Below are 15,409 nucleotides of genomic sequence, written 5' to 3'. Positions count from 1 at the left end.
ACAAATCGGTCAATTCGATTTACTATGTGTCGATGGACACGCCCAAACATCCCTTTTTGTTTCTCAATCATGTTTTGCTTCGATCCATCTTTACGAGCTGTTTCTATACAAGCAACTCCCACATTCACAGCAGTTAACTATAATGGTCATGCGTCAGCGGTGATAGGTTTTTTAGTGACATGTTATCAGTGTAACGACAGAGACGGAGCAATAGTAATTCTGGAGGTGGGTGACTTTTTTTTCTGATGTGCTCATAACATTATACCAATCTATACAGAGCTGTATATTCCCCGCGGTTTTGATTCGTACGTATATTTTTATATATCGTCGATATTGATAACATTTTAGTTCAGGAATTTCATTTGATTTGTAAGGAATGCTGAAGAGATTGAAATTAATGAGGTGTTAACACTTTTCTTCAACCAATTACGTATTAGTGAAGTAATATAATATAAGTGACACAAGTGAGATTGGAAACTAATATTTCATTAATTATTATTAAGCAGCTACAGAAGATATAAGCAAATGCTCATGAAGAAGAATATTTAGGTGCAAGCGAAATTGATGGAGCACTACTCAAGTAAAGTAAGAAAAGTAATACTATTACAAAAACGATGATCAACGGGATGTAGCCCTACAAACAACGTTAGTTTGTTATATCTATCTATCTATCTATCTATCTATCTATCTATCTATCTATCTATATATATATATATATATATATATATATATATATATATATATATATATATATATATATATATATATATATATATCTATATCTATATATATATCTATATCTATATATATATCTATATATATATCTATATCTATATATATATATATATATCTATATCTATATCTATCTATCTATATATATATATATATATATATATATATATATATATATATATATATATATATATATATATAACTCTCTAACTAACTCCTATGGAACCCGGAGGTTCAGTGCCGCGTTCACAAAAGCTCTCCACTGACTTCTATCCTTAGCTAATTGGATCCAGTTTCTACTTTGTATTCCTATCTCTGCGAGATCCATCTTAATATTATCCTCCCATCTGCGCCTAGGTCTTCCTAATGGTCGTTTTCCTATGGGTCTACCAGTCAAGAATTTGAAAGCGTTTCTACTTTCTTCCATTCTAGCTACATGACCTGCCCACCTAAGCCTCCTAGACTTGACGACCCTAACAATGTTGGGTAAACCGTATAAACTATGTAGTTCCTCGTTATGAAGCTTCCGCCATTCCCCATTCTCGTTCCTCTTGGGTCCGAATATTCTTCTCAGGATCCTGTTCTCAAATACTTTCAGTCTATGTTCTTCCCTCAGAGTAAGCGACCATGTTTCGCAACCATACAGAACATATAAACTGATATAAACTGATATATATAAACTGATACAGGCAATAACTTGCCGAAAAATTCACATTTAAATAACTCTGGGTGCTTGTGGGGTATTTTTTTTTTTTTTTTTTAATGAATACTGAAACCATTACTCAACTGCTTTATTGTTTAAAATGTCAGTAAGTTCTAAATGTGTATGATAACCAGTAACATGATCTACTTTTGTATACACAGAGTACATAACACTTATAATTTTAATTTTCCTCAAATTTAAATAATATAGAATATTTTCACTTTTTCGCAAATTAATAGTAGACGCAAAAAATACCTATTTTAACAATTCGAGTAGTTTTCTCTTGTAAACTACATTTGGAGTGATTAAAATGACGTAATCCTTCATATAAACTGAAATTTTGGTTTGTCGTAATAATGGGTCTGTTTAGTTCCTTAAGTGTATAATTCCTTATTCAGAAATTAAACTGAAGTTTTGAAGTAAAGCCTCGGTATTCAAAAGGAACGTTCAACTACGAAATAACTAACCATTTTTACAAAAATAAGTATTACTAGTATCAGTTTGTCTAAAATGTATTGAGCTCGTTGCGAAGAAGATAGCGTTAGTGTCCAAAACCTCAGGATATATGAGTCGCAGCGAAGGCTTGCCTAATATCAATTCACAGTTGGCAGTGGAAGTTAGTAGATACGAAGAAAGAAAAAAAAAAAGGGGTGGAATTCTTGGAAGGTGAGTGAACTTTCTGCAAAGCTGCATTTGAGAATTTTATTTCGATAAAAGCACAAATGCTGCGCAGGATTGGGAAGAAATTTCTGCTGTTTATGGGCAAGATATGTTAACAAAAGCAACTGTCAGAACATGTTTCAGTCGCTTTCGTTTTGAAATTTCAATGTCAAGATGCTCCTCTCAATGGGTGACAAATCACACAAAAAGTGGATAATATTCTCGCAAAGATCACAGTCGAAGGTCGAACAAGATTGGCATGTAAGCTGTCATGATATCCTCAATGACCTAACATCAATCACCGAACAGTATTAATTCATTTGAAGAAAGTTGGCTACAAAAAGAAGCTCGAAGTCACATAATCTGACTCAAAAAGAGGTTTACTCGATCGAATTTCTATCTGTGAATTTCTACTGAAAGGTAAGAGACATTTTTCAAATGGTTGATTACGAGTGATGGAAAGTGGATGAACTACAACAATGTGCGACAAATATCGTAGTTCGAAGTAAGAAGTTCCACAGTCTGTAAAGCCCACGCTGATGCTCAGGAAGATTGTGCTATGCGTTTGGTACGATGAAAAGGACATCGTGAATCATGAGCTGCTGCCGCCAGGCAGAACGATAGACTCAGACCGGCATTGTCAACAATTGAAAAGGAGGCACCTAGCAATTCACAAGGAACAACCGGAACTAGTCCAAAGAAAGGGTATCGTATACCACGCTGACATCAGACCATATACAGCTTAAAGAACCCGTCAGAAACTGTGAAAATTTGGCTGGAAGATTTTAATGCATCCACTGTATAGCCGGACTTGGCACCGTTAGATTACCATTTGTTTCGATCTCTGTAGAATTTCCTGCGTGGTGTTAGTTTCAAATGAGTCCTGTGAAAACGACGTATCACAATTTTTTGATCAGGAACCATAGAAGTACTATAGTGATTAGGCTTAAGGAGTTGCCGGAAAAATGGCTGAAATTCATCGGACAAAATGACACACACGTTGTTTTATAAGGTTATTTTTCAAATCGCAATAAGTGTATTCTTCATTTTGATCTCCAAAGACTCAATACTTTTAAGACAATTTATTATTATTATTATTATTATTATTATTATTATTATTATTATTATTATTATTATTATTATTATTATTATTATTATTAAGCATTTCTGAATCATCTTTTGCAAATAAAAAATCACTTTCATTATTGTTACTATTATAACATAATAATGATGTCTAAGTGTGTGTGTATGAGACTGTACGACTAGGAACCGTGATCTTGCCTGATAACTCCTAACACATAAATAAAATTGTCATAGTATTTTATTTTCACGTAATACTATGTTGAGAAACTAGTTACTAGATTTATAAGGATCATCTACATTAAATATTTCTAAAGATATACGCATACACGTTCAAAGCAGACAGATTTTCACTCAAAATACTCACGGCAGGTGGATTGTCTCAGTAATTCCTGGATGATGTTTAATTAGATTGAGTTCAAAGAATAGCAAAGAAAGAAAGAAAGAAACAAAGAGAGAGAGAGAAAAAAAAAGAGAGATGAAACTTGCCAGGATCGCTGGAGCTTTGCTCGAGTCTGCCCACAAAGTGGAAAATCAAAGATCGAGTGAGTCTTTCTCTTTTCTTTCTTCTACTTCTCTTTCTTTTGTATTCTTTGAACTTAATCTAATTAAATATCATCCAGGAATTACTGAGGCAGTCCACCTCCCGTGAGAATCTTGAGTGAGGATCTTCCTTTTTTTTCTGTTATTTTGAATCATGTGTACATTGTTTCTTTAAAATGACTATGAGAGGAATGTAACATTTACAACATAATTTTTTATTTCGATTATCTGCAATATATACATAGCTTGAGAGAAAAAAAACTGATTTAAATTTAAATAAAATTTTGAAATTATCTTGCCTTTTCAGAAGAAAGGAGATCATTATAATATTTATTTATTGTTCTGTATGAGAGTGTTAAATCATTAAGTCCCCCCCCCCCCCTTTAACCACTCACACACAACACACTTAACTGGAATGTTGTAGTTGAAGAAAACATCAGCATTCCGAAGAAGAAGAAAAAAAAACTATTCAGCACGAAGTTCATTTGCTAGGAGTAGGATCGAGTTGGAAAGAAAGCACTACAAAGTAAAAGCATTAATATACGGGTACGAAATCACATCACTTACCACCAGAATAAACCTGGCCTTTCTTTAATGCTCCAACATGAGTACCTATTTTTAAGGCACCCGTAGTTGTATCTACTTGGCGTAAAATGGTGCCTTCACCAAAGAAGAGGGGTTTATTGCCATCCACTACTATGTAGTCAAAATACGTTTTCCAGTCACGATGAGGTTCATCAGCCTAGAAAATAAAATCAATTGAAAATTATTTTTCTATGTAATAAATTATATATTTCGTAGGCCAGGTATAAGATTCCTTTCAATGAAATTAACAACATCAACCTTTAAGAAAAAAAATATATGAAGTTGCTCAGTTGCCTATTGCATCTTATATTAGCAGGTGATTAGCAATGGGAATTGCAATTTTTATTTCCCTGCTTTCTTTAAAACTGAAAGAAATATATTGACTGAAGAACAAGAGGTTCCAATTATGTTTCAAGTAAATTTACAGTGTAAATAATTCCAGCAGGATTTTAAAAAATTTTTACTATGCAACTATTTACATTTTCTATAATTGTAAGTAATTAATATACAGTATAAGTGCCATACATAAACAAATCCGAAATTTGTACAATATTATTGTAAACTTAACTAGTTCTATATGAAGTTACGTTGTACAAGGCACAGTCATAAGTCTTGCAATACCTCGATATACCTGTATTTATTACAGTACAATGAAAGCAGACTAACATTCAAAGTATAGCCCCTCATGTTGGACTGTCTGCAGCTATCTTCCTGCCAATTTCTCGATTCCACATCTTGTCTTTCAAGGCAAATAAGTCAGTCACTGCCGTTTTCTTGTCATGCTGGTTGGTGAAGCATTGTGATTTTAGGAAGTGTGCCATGGACTGAATTGAATAGTAATCCGAAGGGGCAATGTCAAGATTATAGCCGGGTGTGGTATCAATTTGATGCCATGAAGTCCCGGCATTTATTGTTGCTGCGTTTTTCGAAGCAAGTGTGATTTTGCGTTATCCTGTTGCAATAGAGCGCCCTTTCGGCTTATCAATGCAGAATATTTCTGGTGAATTGCAACACACATCCGCTCCAAGTATTCGGAATAAAGGTTCGCTTTGATGGTACGACCGTTAGGAACAAACTCGAAGTGAATTACTCATCGTAGTTGCACTGCACACAGAGTATGATTTTACGCTCGAAAGGGCTCTGTTTGACGACCGATTCTAGAAGTTGGCCCTTGTTTAACCATTGTTTTTGCACATTCGGATTTTGGATTTTTTAAATTTATTTATTTATTTATTTATTCTAGGTAAAAATCTATTTCAGGAAATGCATATCACGCGAATTCTGCATCACATCCACTCTCCTCTGGGCCTGAACTAAGGTTAATTCAAGCGTTACGGTAACAGGTTTAATCCCTATGAAAGGCAAAACATGTGTTAGAGTAGTTGATCAGTTTACGGCTGTGCTTCTTCCTGATACCCTTTAGCGAAGATGTCCAAGAGAATTATTTATTTACCCCATTTTCATAGATAACCCTTACTACAGTCTCACTTATGTTCAGAAAGGCATCAATTAAAGCCTAGCACTCAATGTTGACCTTAACAGGTACCTCCAGTTTCCGTCTGCCCGTGCTCACCAAGAAGTGTTATATTATTTGTCGGAGAAGGTAAAATACAAAAGAGGAGACATCCACAAGGTTAAATCTACACATGTCGCAACTTCCCAACATACTCCTACTAGAGGTCGGGATGTATTGTACCCCTATGTAACCCCAAGGAAGTAAAATACATTGTAAAATATTGCACAATCTTACCTCAGTGCGCCTTATAATTAAATACTGGAAGCGCACTATATACACATCATTTCGTTAATTATTTATTTATTCTATAGAAACGTAACATTTTCAAATTTTTCTTAATATTATTTTTACGTTTAGTTTTTCCATAGTTTCTTCCGTTAGCTCTTCATAATTCACTTAAAAGAGTTAGGAGGTGACGATAATTTAAATTTTGCCTAACACACACACTATAACGTGTCCGTTACTTGTGATGGTTTGCCCGAGTTATACTACAGTAGACTAGGATATACAGAGTTGGTTTAACAGTTTTCGTGTGCTGGATGCATTTTCCTCAATGGCGAGTCATATAACCTCGAGGTGGGCGGACCTTGGTTGATCACAACACTTTTACAGCCTGCACGAAACTTCTGGAACCAACGAGTGGCTATGCTGTTGTTCACCATACCTTCCCCTTTCGCATGACAAATATTTTGGGTTGCTGCCACATCGTTATACCCGAGTTCGAACTCAAACAGTAACAGTTCACGTAGGAGATGTTTAGCACTCATCGTCACTGCCACTACAAACTGACTGAAAATACTGACGGAGTGGCGACCTCTGTGTTGAACAGTCCGCTTTCTATACCACCTCTTGTGTCAGTTTTGCCTTATACTTACAGTCGATCATGGCGTATACACGTGCCTGCTCTTTAAATTGTGCAAATATTGCAAGACTTATGATTCAACCTTGTATTAACTGAATCTCTCAACAATAGGTTTTCAGTAAATAAATAAATAAAACGTAGAGTAAACAAATAAAATGAAAAGAATATCTGACATTATCAACAACAAACAAAATATTTTGAAGTCTATTACATAAGACAATGAGACTACGTTTTACCTACATGAAATACAAACGTATTACTACCTTTGCAAAATCTCTAAGTGTACAAGCAGTTTGTAACAAATTACTAGAAAGCACATAGTATCTTTACTTTATATAATAGGAACTTGATTGCAATAAAATTATACATTCGGTTACAAACGTTGGATTGCATTTTCTGAACACTTTTAAGTAGATTTCAACAGTATTTGATTTATCTTGGACGCTAAGTATTGTTTTATCACTCACTACTAGTTCCATGAGTTATTTCTTTGCTTGCTTTGCAATACGAGTACATATAAAGTTTCGTCAGAAATTCGTGAGTCTTTTCTAGGAAGCTTCATTCCGAATAATAACCGGCTAATTACTGTTTTCTTTGCAAAAACTAAAGAGTTTCAATTATGAATGACACATCGTTTAGAATTTTTGCGTATTAAGTTTTACATATAACTGTTATATATTCCTGAAAGAGACTTAAACGGAATATTGTTGTCTTTTTTAAAAAAAAATATTGAAAAAGAACTGATTGTCGGATAACCCGAAATTTTATTTATGGTGAGTTTTTGTTAAGTAAAGAGGAATGTTTCTGTAGAAGGCAATTTTTACGACATACGATTTACACATAGACAAATATAAACGAAACCTAACGTTTGCTTGTTCAGTGTGGTGCGGTGTAAAATAAACAAATAAATAATAGTATTCATTGCATCATGAAGGTACCTTTTGGAATCTGAAATACCTGCTTCAGAATTGTTCGGGAACGGCTTTTTTCTTTCTTTTTAAATAAGACACATTTCTAATTACTACGGTTAATTGCAAGCTAAAAGATCAAACTACACACTTAACTACAATTCGCTTTCGGCAGTGAAGACTACAAATTCGATCTAACACTAATTTTGTGTCAACGCTTTGATACAAATATATCGTACTTGATGCAGTTAGATGTACAATACCTGAGACTTCTTAATTACAACAAATGAATGGAACAAGTTATTAACATTATCTGGCGTACCTATATTTATCTCGACGAGTTCTTACTTCAGCTTATATTACGTATACTTTTGTTCCAGTGTGATTTTGAACTTAAAGTACATATAGGATCTTTTTAAAGGATGGGAAGTTAGGAATAGGAAAGTCTTCTTATTGAAACAACGAAATTGTAGTTTTAGTAAGGATTTCTTATTTCTCTTACCACCCCCCCCCCCCTTAAAAAAAATCCCACCTTTACCTCAAAAGAACACAGTAACAAAACTGTCCAAAATGTCAAAAACTCATTGCATGCATCTGACGACTTTCACCTGTTAATCTAATAATTTACTCCTTATGTCACCTTTCGTCTGTTCTATTTCTTGTTAACTATGAACAATTCTGTTTCTTCTTGAAAGAATTTTAGTTAGTTTCCTTTCCATAAGATTTGACAGACTCGCAAAATAATGTGGACATGAAATCACTACTAAAAGGAGACTTATTTTTACAGTAGTTAAGTAGCACACGAAGACTGGAAGGAAAATTTCAAAATTGTTTTCACAATATGTTATAAGGAAATACAGTATGCGCCAAAATATACAGTACTGAAATGGAAAGATGAACAAAATTACATTATTGTCATCTGAGAGTTTATTTCTCCTCAAAAGAAATTAACATACACACTACATACATATATACACACACTATTAGCGTGTTGATTTACCACGGTATGCGTAATGTAAGTATTCAAAGTGTGGACCGCCTCGCTGTAGACAGTGTTCATATCATTCACGCAGATTCTCAAACATGTCCTGAAACAAGGGTCGTACAGATTCCTACAAAAGGAGATGATTTGCTCACATAATGGAGGCACAGTTCTTGGTGGATTTCGTAACAATAGGCAGCATAACTGTGTTATTTGGTGCCGTCTTTTAAACTCCTCTCGGAATTGTTCTGCCACCTTTTTCAAACTCGGTCCATTTTCACTACTGTTTCCGTATGAGCGGAAACAATGCTCAACTATGAATAGTTTTTTCTCCGTCATTTATAACGACAACTGCACAACACAACTTCCTTTTCACTACTGCGAACACGTGTAGCTGGAGCTATGCTTCGTCGACGAACGCAACCACATGTTCGAGATGCGCGAGTTTCAGTACTGTATATTTTGGCGCATACCGTACTTATAAAAGTTTTTTATTTTACGTTTTTTATTAAGTTTTACGTCTCGCCATTTTGCTTTGAGACAAAAAGAGACAGTGATGATGACGATAAAGGAAATCGTGGAATAACAATAGGGAAGGAAATGGGAGCACTCCAACAAAACTCACGCCCACGAATTTATCCATCACAAATTCCAGTTGGCGTGAGCTGAGATCGAACCAGGAACCCCACGCACTAGAGATGAGCACTCTGCCACTAAGCCACCGCAGCCCGCTATATACAGGATGATTCAAAAGTTTTTGAACATCTTTGTCTTTTCGAACTTGAGAGAAAAATGTGAAATCTGTTAATGGGAGCTAGTACTAAAGGGAGATTGCAACTTAATGGGAAGGGGGCGTGTCACATATCAAATAACACCGGTGTAACCTCGGAAATCCAAAGGTGTAATTGTGTTACAACTCTAGTATTCGAGCTATCACAATTTTGATTTCCGTTTTAGTGTTTAAATTTTCCCCAAATTACTTCAGATTATTTATTCAGAATATCGAAATGAACTGTTTGATCAGATATCGAAGCTTTGTCATCTCTTAATATTTATATTTCCTGAGTGTTTTATGTCAATTTCTTCTTTTCAAATTGTTAAATTACTTCAGGAAAGTAGAACAACTTTACTTTATTTGTGATTACATGCAAATGTACTATACATAGAGTTTATATTGTTCCTCGCAACTGATAATAATTACCGAGAACAGCATTTTAAGTAACTTGTGACTGATGTGTATAATTATGTTTATCCATTGCCAAAGCGTTACTCCACGATCATAACCATAGGTTTTAGCTAACGTCGAGAATATTACTGGAGTTGATTTTGAGTTTAACATCCCTTTCAGCAGCAAGGCTATATGAGACGGGACCTACTGATTAACGTGGAATCCGAACCACGAGCTCTCTTCCAGGAATCGAACCCGGGTCTCCCAAGCCAAAAATGCGTACGCTAACCGCTAGCCAAGAAGGAGCTCTGGAGGTCTTGAGAATACTACCGTTTACATTTGAAATCGATACTAATTCTGTAACGTGTGTTTATTTTGTATACGACGTTAATTTTGTTATATATATACAGAAATTAAGCGGAGATGATTGTCTTTGGATTCTGACGTACCTGAAAGATGTTTCGTATGATCTGTATGTAAAAGTACGATTCCTCAAGTGACCGATTTGTATTATAAGCTTTGTATATGACAAAGTTCTTGACAATGTTCCACGTCTGTGATTATGTGAATGTTATTATAATAAGAGTATGAATCGATTTGAATAAAGATTTCTGAATTAGTCTGTGAAAAAGATAAATAAATGCGAATCTGTTGAGCCGGACAAGATTACGGTATAGAACGCTACTGTTATAAAGTAAAGAAAATGACTATTAGAATCTGAGGTCAAAGTCATCTCGCAGTTTCCATGATTCTGTACTTCCTTATATGTGCAGTAAGTATTCTTCTTCTTCTTACATTATTATTTTTGTTATTATTGTTGTTGTTATTAATAATAATAATAATAATAATAAAGCACTAAACGGCGTGACAAACATCTTGGCATTTGAAGGCAGCGCTCCAAGTTCCTTTTAAATGCTGCTAGCAAATGAGAGGCCTGCGGTATTGCCACGTTTATTTAGTACACATCCACGTATATCCACTACCACCTGATCGCGCTGTATTTCCTCTGCTTAGTCATAGCCACACCCCTTTATCACTTGGCAACGTCGCGTCAGAGTTTGCGTTTTATTCGTTTAGCTGAAATGCCAAGATGTTTGTCACAGGCTTTAGTTACGAGCAGTGGTGCTATTCAGCCGGTTCGCACCGGTTCGGGCAAACCGGTTGTTAAAATATTACGAGTTCGCAGAAACATTTATTATACTGAGATAAACCCACACATACACCTATACACAAACACACACACACATCACCAAGCAAAACGTGAAAGAAAGAAGCCAAACGAAGTTATGTGTTTAAACCTGGCAGAACCCATTTTCAGAATTTGAAAATTAAACCATGTAGATTGTTTGTTCACGATTGTTCTCATAAAATTTTCGTATGTTCAGGATTGATAAACAATTTATACCAAACACAAAATGGGCGGTGGCAACTTCACGTAGCAGAACCAATTTTCGGCAATCGAAACTAAAATAATGCAGATAAGATTTCTATATCTTTTGTATTTCTATTAGCATAGCAAGTGTGTGCATTGCAAATTTCAGCTGCAAGGGAGAGCTTGTAGAATACAAAGTTTCACAACAAAAAAACAATTGACCTATTTGAAGAACATTACTTTGCTCTGTACATAGAGAAAATTAATGGAGGGCGGAGGCAACGGTAAATTTTATATTAAGTGTTTTTGTTCTTAGAAATTCTTACAGTTACAGGATTAAACGATCTTTCAGAAAAAGGTATAGACGTTTATCCGTTAATCTCAAATGCCCAGATATGAAGAACGAGAACTGGGATCATATGAGTGAAGTAGTAAGGGTCATTGGCGAAAATCCTGGGGGATGAGCGGGACATGTCCCCTCCAATCATGGAACTGGGAGGACTGTCCCCCCAATAATCCGATTTGAAATGTGTTTTTTGAGGAGAAATGTGATGATTTGTGTCCGATTATCAGAAAGGAAAGTAAGACGAAATTGTTATCCCCCAGAGCCTCAAATCTCTCCTCCTCCCAATGTTGAAAACAACTCTGCTCCCCTGATCCTCCACAGCATAGTTTTTCAACTTCATAAATATTTTGAACATCGCTTAAAAAAATATATGGGAACGGTTTTACCCGTCCCCCTTAATGTTGAAGATAGATTTGCGTCGCTGGTGAGGGTTATTTATATTTCAAACTCATACATACCATTATTAACAATTGTAGATCAATTGCTGGATGAATGTTTTTTAAATACTTTTTGAGGACCATCTAGTTAGATAATTCGTTTCTAAGATATTCGAAGTGCGACAATTTCGTCACAGCATTTATATGCTGTGTAGGTCGCTACATGTCACAAGAGAATTATATCTATCCTCCTACCTATCCGTCTACTATATCTCTCAGATATATATAAGATAAATAGATAGATAGATAGATAGCTAGAGAGAGAGAGAGAGCCGATTGTTAAAAAATTAGAATAGCACCACTGGTTACGAGGAAAAAAGTATTACAGATCATTTTATCGCAAAGCAGTAAACGTTGTATACCCTTGACAAGAACGGGAGGAATAACTACTTCTTTCATATTGTATCGTCTGCACGTTATAAATACTGAAAGTCTGAAAATCACATATCAACAACACGCTCTAGCACATGTTCTGTGGTGGTCATTCTGTCTAATGTACAACAGTAATTGCAGTATACACAGCGACTGCAAGCGACTACACAAGCAAGAGAATGTCTAGTGGAAATGTGGTCACATGCGTTTTGAATACGTTCCTGTAGATGCCTTATATCGTGCGGTTTCTCGGCATACACTATCTGCTTCAGATAGGTCAACGGCCAGAAATCACAGGGTGTGAGGTCAAGTGATCTGGGTATGCATTCCACAAGACCACGCCGATTAATCTACTTTCCTGGAAGTTGTGCATGGAGCCACTGACACACAGGAGGGGCCTATGTGTTTAACGTTAAGAGAGATGTTACCGTTTCGGTTCAGAAGGGAAACAGACAGATGTTCTTGCAGGAGTGTCAGGTACTGTTAGGTTGTTAACCTAGTGTCGACGAAAAATAGACCAATGATGCGGGTGTTCCATAGGGACGCGGACAAACTCCAAGCTACATTCTGGCAAGGCGGACAAAATCCAAGGAACAGTATCATGAGTGTAGCTGTGGTATGTGCCTGTGAACATCCTAATTAAATTGTATGTTTGTTTCTTTCTTCAGTTGTCATGCATTTTAAAGTTTTACCTGTAATTCTTTAATTTATTGAAATAACATTTCACTTACTTTTAAAGAACTGCAAATCCAATAAAACATGTGAGATTGTCACAGTAAGAGTGCAGATGAGCATTAATTACTTACCACATCCATATAAAAGTATGTAAAAATATGTATGAATGTACAAATACATTGTAAAAGTATGTATTTTCATCTCAATTTTATTACATATAATACATTTAAGACACTCAGCATATTGTTGTAAGACCATTTACTGGAGTATTTTAATTTCATCCTTATGAGGTGGCATACAGAAGTCTTGATTTGTTTGTTGGTAGTGTTTTATGAATATTTTTTTTTTTTTTAAATAATTCTAATATACTGATCAAATTTTCGGCAGAAATGATCAAAATGTGAAATATGTATGGTAGTTGTAGAATGCTGAGTTTTTGTAGTCCTTGTGTTTTGCGTATATATTCTAAATAAGTAAAATATAGATGTACCTGTTAAGATAAAAAATGTGAATATGGTAATTGACAAGTGCAACTGATGTAAACACTTTGAGAGTAGATAAGTATTTTTTTTTTTTATCTAAATTATATCTTTTTAAATTTTATTTCTACTTTAATTCTCTATGAATAGAATAGAATTAAATGTACTCTTTTTAAGACGGGGCTGCTTTGCTATTATTTGTTATCTCTAATTTAACAAGTCAGTGCTTTCATTTTCTGGTTGATTTATGTGAGTATACTCTTTTTAGTCAAAATATTTCTGATCACTCTAAATTGGATCTACCTGGGCATATCCTAGCAGTAGCCAGAATATTTTATGAGTAATTAAAGCTCATCTGCACTCTTACTGTGACAATCTTGCATGTTTTATTGGATTTTCATTTTTTTAAAAGTAAATGAAATGTTATTTCAATAAATTGAAGAATTACAGGTAAAACTTCAGAATGCATGACAATTGAAGAAAGAAAAAACATACAATTTAATTAGGGTGTTCATAGGCACATACCACAGCTATGCACATAATACTGTTCCTTGGATTTTGTCCGCCTTGCCAGAATTTAGCTTGGATTTTGTCCTACACTCGTCCTATATGGCACCCACACCATTACTTCTGTAGAACTTGATTCCTTACTTAGATCAACCCAGTTCGGATTACTGTCATACCAGTACCAGCAATAATGCCTCTTAAACACAATACTCTTCGTCGCTGTTTAGTATGCCGCGTATAAACGAGGGATTCAGTTCCTGTTGGTTTGCAGCTCATATGCAGAACTGTACCGTCGATCTAGGACTCTTCGTTTAGTTTATGTTACATGTGCAGCTTATGAGGATGCCAGCGATTGGTATGCAGCATCCGAATAAAGAAAGACGCTGATACCATGTTCCAGTGAAAGACGACGAGCTGCGTTTGGGGCAATGTTGGAACCAGCGTTGCCGTATCGTCATTGGAATCTTTAGTCTATAGTAGCCCATTATGTGTCCCATTTTCCACAACGTCAGTTTCTCGGAACTTGGCGATCACATACACGACCATAATGTGAGATACTGGATGCCTATTTGTCTGAAAATCTGGGCGTCTTTTGTAGTCCTCCAAAATATCTCTGGAACTGCGTTCCCCAGATTAGGATGATTTCTATCTTGTGTGTTTCTTTGTCAAAGGCATCTTAGATCGCCCACAACAAGAAGATATTCTATCGGTAACAATGAGACATTTTAAGCTTTCAGCATTTATAACGTGCAACCGATACAAGATACGAAAGAAATAATTAAATCTTTGGTTTCCTGAGCTCACGCCGATATGCAAAATGCCTTCCCACCCGTTTGAAAACTTCGAACTTGCATTCAAGATGACGGTTATGGTTACCATGTACTCTACAAGTTGCGTCTCTCAGTAACAAATGTCACATTTTCATCTTCGGTTTCAAAATAAAAGTGTGTCCAAAGATTTTTAACTCATCCTGTAGTTTACGTATCCAATCTTCCTTATTTTACATTTAATATTTCCGTGGTATCACTTAGAAATGATAGCAGCAACAACCTATGGAAAATTAGAAAATCTTCTCTGATTACTAAGAGGGCCCAATAAGTCAGAAGCATCAAATTTCTCTTGTTCCAATTAAATCTTGATGACCATACTATAACGATAATATTTTCTCAGTAGTTTTCTGTTCGTTCATTGTATTTCACACACATACAGTACTGAAAAATCTTAAAGAGCAACTGCCTCGCCCATTTAAAGGACTCTAAATTTTCTAAACACTGCCAAAGAGCAAATCTACTTCGCATTCACTCATATCGATGTCTATTATTCTTACTTTACATGAGAAACTGGAAGCACAAACTGACTCCTTTACAGGACATTTTTCACCTAAACAACAACCACAACTGCATTCACTCGAGGCATGCTGCCCTCCTTTGCAGCAACAAACATGACTCATGGGTTCGGCCATATTCTGTAACTGCAACACAT

At 35.3% G+C, this 15,409-nt stretch overlaps 1 protein-coding gene across 9 annotated transcripts in view; it reads right to left on the bottom strand.

Moving 5' to 3' along the window:
- The window catches only part of Nt5b (5' nucleotidase B), a 267,108-nt gene that overhangs the window by 13,753 nt on the left and 237,946 nt on the right, over positions 1–15,409 (bottom strand). For 8 of the 9 annotated variants that reach the window (XM_081766538.1, XM_081766522.1, XM_081766532.1 and 5 more), the window contains 2 exons: positions 15,255–15,398; positions 4,286–4,460 (listed from right to left, as the gene is read on the bottom strand). In XM_081766538.1, coding sequence (XP_081622664.1) covers positions 4,286–4,460; positions 15,255–15,398 — 319 coding nt within the window. The remainder of the gene's footprint in view (positions 1–4,285; positions 4,461–15,254; positions 15,399–15,409) is intronic. The other variant, XM_081766548.1, reaches the window with a different exon arrangement.

This window comes from Thermobia domestica, chromosome 1 (assembly GCF_964235325.1).
Source record: "Thermobia domestica chromosome 1, izTheDome1.hap1.1, whole genome shotgun sequence".
Lineage (NCBI taxonomy): Eukaryota > Metazoa > Arthropoda > Insecta > Zygentoma > Lepismatidae > Thermobia > Thermobia domestica.
This window is presented reverse-complemented; position numbering and strand designations above follow the sequence as displayed.